The sequence below is a fragment of the Caloenas nicobarica genome, chromosome Z (assembly GCF_036013445.1).
Source record: "Caloenas nicobarica isolate bCalNic1 chromosome Z, bCalNic1.hap1, whole genome shotgun sequence".
NCBI classification, from domain to species: Eukaryota; Metazoa; Chordata; class Aves; order Columbiformes; family Columbidae; genus Caloenas; species Caloenas nicobarica.
In genome coordinates this window covers 100,163,100-100,176,771 of record NC_088284.1, presented here as the reverse complement: position 1 = coordinate 100,176,771, position 13,672 = coordinate 100,163,100, and the positions used below count along the sequence as shown (strand labels likewise).

Sequence of the window (13,672 nt, the reverse complement as noted above, 5' to 3'; positions counted from 1 at the left end):
GCTACAACCTGTATCCCGTGCCAGGTGCCTCTTGCTCCCTGCAGCCAGGCTGGGCTGCTTCTGAGGCAGCTGCCCCCCTGCTCCCTGGGACCAGTCACAGCTTTCTGGGAGGCACCCCCTTGCCAGAGGCTTTTCCCCAGCCCCAGGGACTTCAGGGGCTTTGCTTGGTGGTGCTGGACCAGGCTCTCACCTCCTGGCAGCCTCCCTGTCCACATCCCCAAACCCTGTGGTGCTGAGCCCCTGCCAGGGCACCATGGGCGAGGGGAGGATCCAGCTGCTGGGACTGTCAGGGTGAGGTGGGCTCAGGTTTGACACCCACCACATCATGCCCACCTCAAGGAGCTGGTGTTTGCAGACTGCTGCGTTTATAGGAGTATCCACTCCTGAAATGGAGGGATGATGCTAAAAGCAGGTTAACCCCTTTGGAGGGGAGCACTTGTTCCAGGCTGCTGTAGAACTTTTTCATTGCACAAAGGAGCTCAGGCCCAGGGAGCTTGATAGAGGAGCTGGGTCACTGCACGTCATGCCCTTTCTTGGGGTTCCGCTCACCTCTCAGTTCAGCCTGCAGATGCTGGAGTATCCCTGGGTGTCTGTGAGCCAGCTAGGTGATGGGCCCATTGCACGCCCTCCCTGGGAAGACTGACCTGTCGGCTCCCACAGCTCAGCCCCATGTGGCACCAGCTTTACCACATGCTGCCCAAGTTGCCAGTTCCCAGGTCTCACCCAGCCCCACGCAGCCCCCCCACGGCCCAGCCTCCCTGGCTTTGTGCAGGCGTACAAAAGAGAACCTGTCTGAGCTGCTCCGTGTCCCAGGAGCTGGCTGATAATTAAACAAAAGCAAAATAGCCTTGTCATGAAACTTAACCTTTCCAGAGCTTGAGGGGGTGGGGGAGAAGGGGAATTTTGCATAATTTCTGGTGATGGTTATTTTTATGCATTATGTGTTTCTGATGGGGATCTCTGTGTGGGGGCAACAGGGAGTCCCACGCTCTGACAATGGGCTGGGACGTGGGAGAGAAGGTCCAGGCTGACCCTTCCTGTGGCACATTGGTCCTTCTGTGCCCCACAGATGGAGGGAAGCACCTTCCAGCCACCATCCTCTGGGATAACAGGCACAGTGCCCTTGGGTGGAGGGATCTGGGCACTGGAGGGATGCCAGTGCCTGGGGCGTGCTGGCCCATCCCCATCCCTGTGTGGGAAGGAGGCAGTGATGCTGTGCCCAAGCCACCTGCAGCCCAGGTCCAGGAGCTGATCCCAAATTCGCAGCACCCTCTGCTTTTTAAAGAGCCCTGCAACGCTGAGGTGCCCAAACCACTAGCAGCAAGGGGCTCTGCTTGGCTTCTCCCCAGCCCCCTCCCCTGCCTCTGTCCCTGTCCCTATTGCCTGTTGCACCTCCTGGTGTGGGACTGCCAGCTTCTGTGCTCGCACCCAACAAAGCCCGGCAGCAAGTTTATCTTCAACTAGGTACCCGCGATTGTTGACATGATGGTCATTACACCGTGTCCTGCCCGGTGCGGCATTAATGATTAACACGCCACGTTCAATGTCAGGTGCTGCTACTGCCTTTTGAATGCCACTTCCATCACCTCCTCTGATATCCCGACAAATAACCAGAGCATGGAGCCGCCCAGAAAACACATTTGGGGCTAGGTGGGCACCCAGGATGGTTTATCTCTGGGACAGGGAGGAGGAGGAGGAGAGCCAGGGAGGAAGGCTGTGCAGAGGAAAAGGTGCATTGCCTCACTTCTTTCCCTAGGCCAGCCTGTGCCCTTCGAGGATGTCCTCTCCTCCCTGATCCGGGAACGTCCTGGCCAGGCTGTTATAGCAGGTGGGGGGAAATTCCCCGCAGTGGGCACTCCTTGGGCAGCTGGTGCCAGATGAGTTTGTTTTTGCTTACCATTCACTCCTTTTATTAGCACAAACCCAAAGAGCTGAGATTCCTCCTCCCACTCAACGGTGACGCTGTCCCCCACCAAAGCTAATTCCCAGGAGGGAGGGGACAGCTCGTTTCCTGAAGTGCTGAGTGCTGCCCACACCCTGCCAGCACCCACCTCTCTGCCCCACAGGGTTTTGCGCTTTGTGCTGCGGGGCAGGTGATGCCGGTGGTGAACACACCCTGCAAATCCCCTGGGACTTTGGCCCCTGCATGGTACCTGTCATGGTGGGGCTACACGTGAGCCGTGGGGCTGCTGGGGGGTGGAAGGCAATTGAATTATCTGCCTTCTCCATATGTCTGGAGGCTGCAGACCCTCATTTTCCCCATGGGGATGCTGCCCCAGAGGCTGCCAGGGGGGCCGGATCCACCCCACCCATCCTCCAGCCCACACACCAGCACCTTCCTTATTGCTTCTGATGGAGCAGCTCCACCTTGAGCCATCCTGCTCCCCAAGCAGGGGGGAATTCCCCACGTGAGCTCCAAAAATGGCCATTTCCCACAGGGAGAAGGTCTGGGGCTGCTGCACAGCTGAGTGGGGAATATGGTGGCGTTGAGCTGGTCTCCATGGCATGAGGGTTTGCAGGGCCACAGCAGATGGGACAAAGGCACAGATGCCACCAGGCTCACAGGGGCTGTGGGCAGGAGGGGTCTGCGTGCACAGAGCAAACCCCGGAGCATGGGAACCAAACACCGCTCATTTGCTGAGCCCATCTCTGAGGGTGACCTGTATGAGCGGGTCTCCCCCTGCCACCCTCATCACCTGCCCAGCCAGGAGAGGGCAAGCCCAACCCAGGAGAAACGCAAAGGCTGTCCTGAGTCCAGCTCACCTGCCTTTCACTCCTGCTAGCCCTGCACATCCCAGAGGCTTTCTGCCCGCTGCCTGCAGTCCCTGCCAGGGACACCTTGCCCTTCTGCTCTCCCCCACCCTGTGTCACGGCTGGAACAGAGAATCTCCCACCCTGGCACGCACACACCCCATCATCTCAGCTGTTCGGGCACCTCAAGCCCAAGGACGCCTTCCTGGGTGCAACAAGGAAGTTTCTGTTTGCTCCCATGTGCCACCAAGGAGTTTTTTCCTCAACGCTCTGTCGGCACAACTGTCAGCTTTTGGGGAGCTGCCAGGCACCCTGGGGTGCCGGTCTGGGGGAATCAGGCAAGTCTAAGGGCTACAAGGTGCAGAGATTCCTGGCGGCACCCACATGGGTCGGTGGGGATGGGTGGTGGGCTGGGGTACGTTCCAGGGCTGGTGGGGGACCAGCTGGGTTGGGGTCTCCTCTGGGGAGCCCAAAAGCTCCAGTGGTGCTTGGGCAGTGGGAATGGAGGGCACAAGCACAGTGGGAGCACTGGGGGGGGCTGCACCAGCCTGGCTGAACCCACCCCTGCCCCGCTGCTGCCCTTCAGCTGCCAGGACAGCCGAGAGCTGGGAAGGGCAATGGGGAGGAATCGTGTCCGGGAGAAGAAACTGGTCCTTCGAGTTTCCGCGGCAGGTGGAGGGAAGGAACCAAGCTGGTGGTTGCGGGGTTACTGCCAAAACTCAATGCCACAGAAACTGCGTGCCCTGTCCCAGGGAAACCCTGTGGCCAGGAAGAGGCACAAAGCCACAAGCCTCCGGCCAGCTGGGCATCACCTCCAAACCTGCTGCACCCCACTGGGGTGATGGCAAAAGGGTGATTGACAGGAGCTGGCTCTGCAAGGCAGCCCCAAAAAGAGAGAGCAGGGGGGACATGGCCAGGCCAGGAGTGCCCGGCTTGGACACCTCTGGAAAGGTGCCAAACTCCCATGTGCTTGGAGAGGTAAAAGAGAAATAAAAGCCCTGACGTCACCCACGAGGTCACTGGTTTATGGTGGAACTGGCGCCTTCACCAACTCAGCAAGGAGGAAGAAGAGGCCATTTTCTGGCAGCTTCCTCCACACCTCACCATGGGGCAGGACCAGAACTCATGTCCCCGGGGCTGAGTCACCCAGGGTGGGGAGCGGGTCCCCGCACCCATCCCACTGCCACCCGGCTGCTCCCGCCAGCGTGCTGGGTGCTGGACGGTACTGGGGAGATACTGGACACCAAGCGGCCGCGGTGGTGCCCCGGTGCAGCCCCGTGTCTGGCGCAGGAGCTGATAAGGGGGTGCCACAGCAGGCACGGACCAAGGTGGTGCACAGGGAGGCTGTTTGCATGCTGATCTCCGGTCTTGCTGCAAATTGCCCCATCCTTCATCACCATGGCTTCACAGCCTTCCACTCTGCCCCACAACTGGACAGATAGGGAGCCTCATGTCAAAAATGGGGTGAAGCAGCCCTCTGTAACACCCACCCCCTAAACCATCTGCCTTGGCCTTGTTTTTGAAATGGGAAACTAAGGCACAGCCAGTGGATGCTCAAGCTGGGGCGGTGCCAAAGGCAGGGAGGGAGCAAAGCTGGGGAAAGAGTGGGGCTGGAAACCTCCCCAGCCCACCCACGACCCCCCATGTATAGAGGCACTGTGGGTGCACCGCACAGGCAGTGGGGACAATGACGGGAGATGGAAATGCTCGGTGATGGGGCTGGCAGGACCCACTCGCCCTCACCACCCCAAGCACCCCACTCGGGGTTCCCAGGGCTGATGGGGACACCAGTACACCCACCCCAGAGCCAGCCCTGCCTTTCAAGCTCTCGCTCAGTCCATGAACCAGTGTTGCTGGGTGAGCAGCAGTTGGCACAGGGGGCAGGGCAGGTTTGCAAAGCTAATGGTAGCCCCCACCACTCCCTGCGGTTGTGCAAACACCATGTGCTTGTTGTTTCCAAGCACCAGAGCAGGTGAAGACTCACGGTGGAGGTAGGGCAGGCAGGTTGCAGGCAGGGCTGTGCTGTCTGCACAAGACTCATGGGTGGGAGGAAGGCAAGGCTGCCCCCCATCCTTCTGCACACCCCCAGGCAGAGGCTGTTGATTGAAGGCAGCACTGAGATCAACTCCAGAAAATAATTTGTACCCAAGATGAAAAATTTATTTTTCTTTACAGCATGGAGAGGAGCTCGGCCATGAAATGATGGGGGATACGGGGCAGCCCCATCCCCTGCAGGGCCAGGGAGCGGGCACCCACAGGGCTGTCTTCATGCCAGGGCAGGGGCAGACACCAGGCAGCATCTCTTTTAGAAGACAACATGATGGCAGGGTCACAGCTGGCAGAAAATTAGTGTAAGGGTAGGTATGTCCCCATTTGAGGGTGTACTTACCACCTACAACACCTTGGCTCAGCCCCAGTTCAATGGAGGGATGCTGGGGGGCCATGGGCCAGCCTCAGTGCCAGCCCCTGCCCTGTCCCCACATAGGGACATCGTGGGGATGGCATGGGAGAGGTGCAGGACATGCCTGCAAGAGTTTAATCAAGACACTGCTGTGTCACTGCCAGATCAACAGCCCTGATCAGCCCCATGTTGCTTTATCTCCCGCTGGCATCAGCCAAACATACCAAGCAGCTTCCCCCTTTTAATCCCTTCAAAAACAGCCCCAGATCTCTATGTACAGAGTTGGTGTGCCACATCAGTACAAAAATATACACAAACTCTACAGATCCCAGCTCAGTAGATCAAAACACAGCTATAAATCACAGTGCACAGGACAGCATCAGGCTCAGGAAGTGATGGGGGCCCCCCGAGAGCACAACAGGTCACGGGCGCATCCCGGCGTGGTGGGGGGGTTTAGATCATCCTCCTGCCTCGTGGGGTCATTTCTTATCCAGATGGCAGTACAGGTACATGGAAACCGCCATGGATGCGATCTGGGGGTGGCAAAAAACAAGTCAGTACCCACCCCAAGTGTCCTCCCCCAGGATGCGTTTGGGTCACAGCCCGGAGCATCCATCCCCAGTGCATATAAGGAGGAAGGGCTGGGTGTGCCCAGGGAAGAAGGCTCAGTAGTCACACTGGGGCAGATGGTGGTCCATGGGGCTGCACCAGCCCCCTGCAGCCCTTTGGCCACCCAGGCTGGTCCCAGCCCCACTGCTCATCCCCAAGTACAAAGAGGAGGTGGCAGCACAGCAACTGATGCTCAGGCACTCACCTCCAAGGCAGCGATGCCGGCTGCCACGCCGCCCACCACACCCGCGTTAGTCCTGATTTCTTCCAAGATCTGATCAAAACAACCCTGTTGGAGGAAACCACACAGGTGAGGACAAGCAAGGGGGAGCGATCCCCTAAACAGTGGGGCATAGCAGCCCCAGAAAGGGAGGTACAGTTCTCCAGCCCAGAGCTGCACAGCCGTGGAGAAGATCTGGAGGCTTCAGGGGGCATCTCAGCCACTTCTCAGGCCAAAGCACAGTACTGGTGGGCGGCGAAGCAACAGGGAAATCACTCAAAAAGGCAGAGTGGTGCCTGGGTTCATGCTCAGCTCCAGTCACACCACCCTGCTGCAGAGGTGCCTTTTGGACCAGAGCAATGGTAGCAGCTTTGCTTGTCTCCATCAGGGACAAGCCAAGGCCACCACAGCATCCCCCAGGACTTAGAGCCCATGGGACCACTATGTCCAGAGCTGGGGCTGGAGCTGCAGGACGGGTCTCCCTCCCTGTGCCAGGGCATACCCCAAACCAGGCTCTGCCAGAGGGCAAGAGCCACTGCCGTGCCCCTACCGTGACATGTTTTTCTGCTGCGAGTGTCTCGTTGCAAGGACTCTGGTTCTCACAGCAGGCTTCCGGGTATGTCTGGTATGTCTTATACCAGGGGGAGTCAGTGAAGTCTGTGTAGTTATTCAGGCCACAGCACTTGATCTGAGAGGGAGAGAGAGGAAAGGATGTGGGAAAGCATCCTGCAGGTCCCCCTCCTGGGCCAGACACAGTCTGGACCCCGCTGCCCCATGGAGGGGGTCACCCAGCTCAACCCAGCTCTGGGAGGATGTTCAGGGGCCTTCTTGGGACCAGGATTTTGTCCCACACTCCAGCACGGACAGCTCTCACCCAAGCCATGGGACCACTAGATCCCAAGTGAGTAGGTCCCAGGCACCTGGGAAGCTGACAGGGTAGTGACAGATCAGCACATCCAGGGTTGAGATGGTGTCGCCATTCCCACCCCACTGGCCCACCCCAGCGTGCCCCACCAAGCCTGTGCTGGGACCATCCTGACCCTCAGGGCTCAGCACACCTCGTTCATAGTGATATTCCAGATACTCGTGAAACTATCATCTGACCCATACTTCTCCTTCAGGAGAGGGGTCACCGTGGTCGTCAGCAGCACCTGTGCCTGGAAGAAGAGACAGAGAAACACCATCAGAGAAGGTCCTTGGGAACGCCACAGACCTGAAAGCCCCTATATGGGTCTCAGCCCATTGGGAAAAGACCAGCCAGATCTAGCACGGTCAGGAGCACATCACACTGCGTCCCTTCGGCCCAAGGACAGCTTGGCTGCTTCCCTACTAACCAGTGCTTTATTGCACCAAGGCCATTTATAACCAGTGAGTCATTTGATAAGCAGCATAACTGAGAGAACCAGGAATGACGTTTGCCCCGCGGTTGACTTCTCCAGTGACTAATGAGGCAAAGTCACCTTTCTCCGCAGGTAGTTTCTCAGGTGCCTAATAAGATGTTGAGTTTGCTCAGCATGAAGCATTAAGGACTTCCTCTCCCGTGTGGCTCCTACCATTAGAGGGCGAGAGGTGTCAAGCCCAGCCTGGTACTTGTACCAAACCCTAATTTCTTGAGGGCAATGTGACTCCTTGTTCCTGCCACCTTCAGCCCAGCCAGGCCGCCCCAGCCTGCCCACATAGCAGGTGCCAGCAGGGACCAGCATCCCTTCCTCCTGCAGCAGTGCCCACCTCTCAGCATCCCTATCCATGGGCAGCAGTGCCAGCCCCCCAAAGTCTCCTGTTTTCCCAAGGGGTAGGACAGGTCCCAGCTTAGCTCAACCTGAGACTCAGATATGCCACTCACAACTCCTGTGTAGGCCAGAACCACCACGGCAGCAGCAACTTCGGCAATGAAGATGATCAGCACCACTGAGAAGAACTAGGATAAAGCAAGGGAAGGGAGGTCAAAGCAAGAGCCAGAGTCCACAGGTTTCCCAGGAACGCACCTGCTTCCCAAGGGCTGCAGGACCCTACCTCAGGGCTCAAGCCCTGTCTCATTGCCTTCAGCTCCACTCCAAGGCAGAAGCAGCACAACCTTGGGGCCCTCCAACCCTCTGTTTGCATGGGGCTGACCTCTCTGGACATGGTCCAAGAGAAACTTCTGCTCAGCACCAGCTTTTGCTTCTCTTCACCCTTGCTCAGGGCAGATTCTGTGTCCAGCACTGTTTTATCAAGGTGCATCCAGCCTTCCACCACACGGAAACATGCAAGGAGCACATCTCCACAGAGAAATCTGTCCCTCAGATCCCCCCTACCAGAGACCCGGCTCAAACGAGGCTTGATAAGGAGATAAGTCAGGTCCATACCATAATCAGGAGACACTTGCTCTCCTTCTGGGCACCGCAGCACCCAAGGAAGCCAATCACCAGCAGGATGGAACCAATGACGATGAGGAAGTATCCCACATTCACAACCTGCAGGATGCTAGAGGAGAGTGCTCCAAATATATCCACAAATGACTGTCCATCCACTGAGACCCAGATGCCAACTCCCAGAAGGGTTCCACCACCGAGCTGGGAGGAGAAAGACAATGTCAGCTCCCAGGCAGGAGGAGATCTGTGATGTGGGGAAGGTCCTGGCACAGGTGTTTTTCCCTCTGCAAGTTTCCGCTGTACCAAGCAAGACTTTGTGGCCACTGAGGGCAGCTCAGGGCGTTGCTGCCACACACTTAGGGTGGCCGGATGGGTCACTAACCTGGAACACACCCAGCACCAGCACATCCCCAGCTGCGGTGTCGCAGTTGTCCCCTTTCCCAGCCCAAGGGATTTTGGTGCCAGCAGCAGGGCAGAAACCTCCCATGTGGAACAGCCAAGCCAGTAGTGCCACCAGCCACTCCCTGACCCCAGAGGGACCCACATGGCCAGCTCAGACACTGGCCACCATCACACTGGCCACCATCATGCTCAGGGCTGCCTCCAGCCTGCCCCAGCCCTGTCCTCCTCCTGCTCGACCTTCTCCACCAGCCCCAAGTCCTGGCAGGAGCTTTAAGGAGGGAGTGCTTCACCAGGGCGAGCCTGAGGGCTCTGCACCCCCCCTTCCCAAGGCTATATCTGACCACAACCCCTTCTGAGTGGTTCCACTGCTCCTGCAGAGACAGGGTAGCCCTCAGGAACTTCACTACCCTGGGCCCCAGGCAGGAGCAGAGGTTGTGTGTGCTCCAGAGATCCCCAACACCCCTGACACTGCAGGTTGCTGCCACACACATGGGCTGCTCCCCTACAGAGATGGACCCCCCCAGGCAGGGACCCACCAAACCCCCCATGCTCTGGAGCACTCGGCACCCTCTGCCAGAGCTTCAGCACAGGGAGGGACATGGGTAGTTGATGCAACAGCTGCTGTCCCCAGAGCCCAGCACAGTCTCCTGGGCTTTGACCAGAGCTGGAGAGTGAGAGACTCCTGCAAGGTTAAGTCCTCAGCTTGGGGGCAGACACCAGATCTCGCACCCTATTGGGGTACCAGGAGCACAAGTCCCACCAACACCCAACATCCCACTCTCCCATCCCCCGCCAAAGGGACATGGAGAGGCAGGGGAGCCCACACAGGCAGGCTTCACCCGCCCCAGCTCGGGGTGCTCCCCAGAAGCTGCTCCCGTAGACCCCAACCCTTCATCCCAGTTTCCCAGGGCAGCTGGGGGGGCTGCCAGGCTCGGGCTCCCTGGGCAGAGATAGCAGCTGGGGGGGAACTTACGAATATGGTCAGGTTGAAAAGGATCATCATGACCTTGATAAAGGTGAAGCATCCCATCTTTACACCTGGGGAGAGCAGAGAGAGGTAATCAGGGGGAGCTCCGACCACGGTACAGCCACTGCCCTCCTGCGAGTGGGGCTTAGCCCCGCTCCGAGGGAGTCTGGGGGCTCCCCACGGGCAGAGCTGGGGAAACCCACAGGGTCCACTCCCCGAAACCGCCGAGCCCACCTTACCTGAGTGAAGAGCAGGTCCCAGAACCCCGACCCAGCCCGCCCCGACTGCACAGCCCTCCCCGTCCGGCCGCCACCGGCCTTTAAACGCGCACGGCCCCGGGGCCGCCTCCGCCGCTGGACCCCCCGCCCCGTCCCGCCCGGCCCTCGCCGGGGCCACCCCCCGGGGGTGGCGAAGCCACGCGTGTCCCTGGGTGCCTGGTGGCTTGCTGCCCTCTGCCGCCGGAGCCGCCCGCCCCGGGGTACCCGCCTGGCCCGGCCGGTTGCCGCCCGCGCCCGTCGCCGGGGCCTCTGGGCGGGAAGGGGTGGGCGATGTGATGTCCCCGTCCCACTGCTGCTGTGAGCTGACAGCCCTTGTAGGCTCACCTGTGTGCCCCTGCCTGTGTCTCTGCTGAGTACCCACCCGACAGAGCCGCGCTGAGCAGCAGCCTGTGTCCCCCACCCCAGGATGGGGATTTTGGAGGGCAAAGATATCAGTCCCGGAGGGACTTCTCCCCATGGCAGCTGCTGTAGCCGTGGTGAGTACCAGCCCCTGACCACCTCTGCGGGTGCTCAGCAGCGGTGCTGGGCACCGTGCTTGGGATTTTCCAGCCAAGGGCAGCCTCGCGGGTCACAGTCCCCCGCTGCCACGCACTCCTCGCACAAGCACGGTTGAGCGAGCCCGTCTTACCGGGCTGATGCTGTGGGAGCACTGCTAGCCCCACCGCTCGGGACTGCTTGGGCAGGGACCTCTCCAAAAGCCAAATCTCCAGCCTCCTGGGCCAAACCAGAAGCAGCCAGAGGAGGGCACAGAGGAACGGCTGTGCGAGCTGGTTTGCGCAGGAAAAGCCGAAGCTGTATGGGCCGTCCCTAACTGCTGTGCAGGGAGGCAGATTTTCACTGGCAGGGACACAGCAGGGTGACAGCAGGAGAGGACAGTGACAGCCATAACAGATGCCAGCGCTGTAGCACGTCATCGGAGACCAGGGCTGCCAAAAGTGATTTTCTTTGAAAAGACACTTTGAAACTGGGCTGCTTTCCCACGGGGAGGGGCTGCAACAGGGAGTCAAACAGCACAAGGGGGGATCCCGCATCCCCAGGCCTGCCCATGGGGGTGGTCCTTGCCTGTCCAGTGCACCTCTGGGGAAGGGGCTCATGTTGGTCCCCTCCTCAGCACCCGCAGTGTGTCCCTTCAGCATGACATCAAACTGAGGAGTGACACAGGAGGCTGGGGAGCCCTTATCATCCCACAGCAGCTGGCTGCAAACACAGGCTCTGGGTGCTCAGCACACTCTGCCCTGCGCCTGGCTCCCTCGAAACCCCACAGCAAATTCCCTGCCTGGCCATAATGATACATTTCAGCAGGATGAAGTCAGCAAAGCCCAGTGGCATTTGGGGGAAGGCTTCGGCCCTCTCAGGCACCCTGGGTATTAATGCACCCAGTGCTGGATCCAGGGGCTTTAACCCTTTCCCCCTTGCCACCTGCAGCCTCAGCCCTTCCCTGCAGCAGCTGCCCATCCACTGCTGCCACGAAACCACTCAGAGTGAGGGGCTGAGCCTTCATCCCTCTCCCAAAGGGGGACCACAACCTCCTAAATGTGAATGAAGACCCCCATCATATTGCCCCTCTCCCAAAAGTTGTCCCGTCCAGCCTGAGCCTATTTGCTGCATGCGATTGCCCCATCCTGAAAATAAGTTTTGGCAAATATGTAAATATTTGTTCTCATTACCAGCCTCGGGGAAAACTAAAGGACAAGCTATGGGCTGCTCCACTCGCCTCCCCAGCACCTGGTGCCTCAGCCTGGGGTTTGGCCACTCCCCAGTGTCACCCATCTGAGCCCGATTAGGGAGCTGAGGCTGGATTTTCTGGCTCTCCAGGAAGGCCTGACCTGACCACAGCAGGACAAGCCTGGTGACATTCCCATGTCCCTCTCACCTGGCAGGGCCCTGCAACTTCCCCACTGTCCCCAGCCCCACATGCAGCCCAGCTGGACCCTGAGCATCCCTTTCCTCAGAGCCTGGGATGCCTTTCACCAGGGTGTGGGTACCATGGCTCCTCCCCAGCGAGTCGGCCATGGGAAGCTGAGAGAGTAAGGTGACTATGAACAGTCACCCCTGCAGTTCTCTGTTCCCACCCAGCCACTAGCCCATGTCCCAGGGGAGCACAGGAGCCAGACACATGTCTAGTGTCATGATCCAGCCATGGTGTCTGCACCCACCACCCCCCACCACGTGTTTCTTCAAGGAAAATCTGCAAGCTCTGCTCCCAGCCTCATGCCTCTTCCAGCTCATGTTTGTATTTTGAGCGCTGAATTTCCATCTGGCAGCTCATGTTTGTATTTTGAGCGCTGAATTTCCATCTGGCTGATGATCCTGGTCCCAGGCATCCTCCAGTTAATGGCTAGGCTCACTGTGGCCACAGCTTCCCTTGAGTTGGGGCACTCCTACCCAGGGCTCCAGTGAGGCAGGGCAAGCGCTGCCCGGTGCTCCAATGAGGCATTTCAGAGCAGACATCCATCCCTCTCTACAGGCAAATTAGCCTGTGATGCTAACAAAGCATCTGCTTGGGAATAGGTGGGGGGAACCTAAACTGGCATCTCGCACCCAGCGGGGCATGGATGCCCCAGCAGCCCTCCTGCCAGCAAAGCTTGCTGGAGCCTGCTCAGCCCCCTGAACGAATTAGAAAACGCTAATGATCCTGAGAAATCTGCCAGGGAGGAGGCCAGGTGGGTACGGAGCCAGGCTCACTTGGCTTAATGCCATCCACAGGGACTCAGCTGGGCACAAGGGACATCCCCTCCATGCCTCAGTTTCCCTCCTGGTAAAGCATCGGGTAGCAAGCCCTGAGCAGAGTCAGCCACGGAGACTAGAGACCAGCCCAGTTAACCCCAGACAGGTAAGCCACTTGCAAAGGGCTTTCCCATGTGTGTTTTTGGCTGGCAGCATCTGTCCAGCTGTCTGTCCAGCATCCAGTCACCTGGAGAGTAGTGGATGGATGGACACACTGCAATGTGCCAGCGACAAAATCAGCTTCAGATTTGCAGATGGAAGTTAATGAATGTTGTAAATTTGTGCTGAATTAATCATTTCCCACCTCCTGCTGGGGGGAAATAAAAATCTACAGGAGCCAAAAGTTTTTGACATCTTGAAAATGAGATATTTCAGTTCTCAGCTTTGAAAGAACTCAAAGAATTTTGGCTGGAGAACTGGGGAAATTACCAACTCCTCCACCAGGAGGGACCAGGCAATGAGACCACACTGATTTCCCTGCAGCTGCAGCTGCAGCTCCCGCTTCAGGGGAATCCTTCCCATTTCTATGACTACATGCAAAATCACAACTTGAGCCCAAAAACCAGGAACTGCCCATCTGGTGACACAGTCTGTGCCATGTGGGACCCAGGGTGTAAATACTGGCGTGATAAGCTGGGGCTGCAGGCATGTCCCAGTGGAGCATCCCCCCGGTGTGAGTCTCTCAGGGCAAGGATCCAGCCCTGCACCTTATATAGCTGATTTTAATCATTATGCTGTTTCTAGCTGTGTGTTAATAACACAATTAAAGAGAGGCTCGGTGACATCTCCTTGCCTGTGTATCGGGCTGAACTTCTTCCCATGCATTTACCCCCTGCAGCAAGTCCCCTCCATGCGTGTCCTGCTGCTGTCCGCCTGCCTGTGCCCCTCCAGATAATATTTCATTTCTCACGTGTGTCCAGGCTGGCAAATCCCTCCCGAATTAATTAACAAGGGCCATGCCGAGGC

The 13,672-nt window shown here is 58.4% G+C and overlaps 1 protein-coding gene across 1 annotated transcript; it reads right to left on the bottom strand.

The window, feature by feature from the left end:
* Window positions 1-5,631: 5,631 nt before the first annotated feature.
* Window positions 5,632-9,764, bottom strand: TSPAN1 (tetraspanin 1). Its single transcript, XM_065657529.1, has 7 exons — window positions 9,708-9,764; window positions 8,327-8,533; window positions 7,825-7,899; window positions 7,040-7,138; window positions 6,532-6,669; window positions 5,967-6,050; window positions 5,632-5,685 (listed from the first exon to the last, which is right to left on the bottom strand). The coding sequence occupies exons 1-7, from the start codon at window positions 9,762-9,764 to the stop codon at window positions 5,632-5,634; spliced, it is 714 nt and encodes a 237-aa protein (XP_065513601.1).
* Between the last annotated feature and the right edge of the window lie 3,908 nt (window positions 9,765-13,672).

What these genes read in the sequence shown, in the direction of transcription:
- TSPAN1 (XM_065657529.1), bottom strand. Translation starts at nt 9,764, where the DNA reads ATGGGATGCTTCACCTTTATCAAGGTCATGATGATCCTTTTCAACCTG. An exon ending in TTCTGGCCTACACAGGAGTT is followed by an intron (nt 7,139 to 7,824) that starts GTGAGTGGCATA and finishes CTCTTCTTCCAG; the next exon opens with GCACAGGTGCTGCTGACGAC. An exon ending in GGAATATCACTATGAACGAG is followed by an intron (nt 6,670 to 7,039) that starts GTGTGCTGAGCC and finishes TCTCCCTCTCAG; the next exon opens with ATCAAGTGCTGTGGCCTGAA.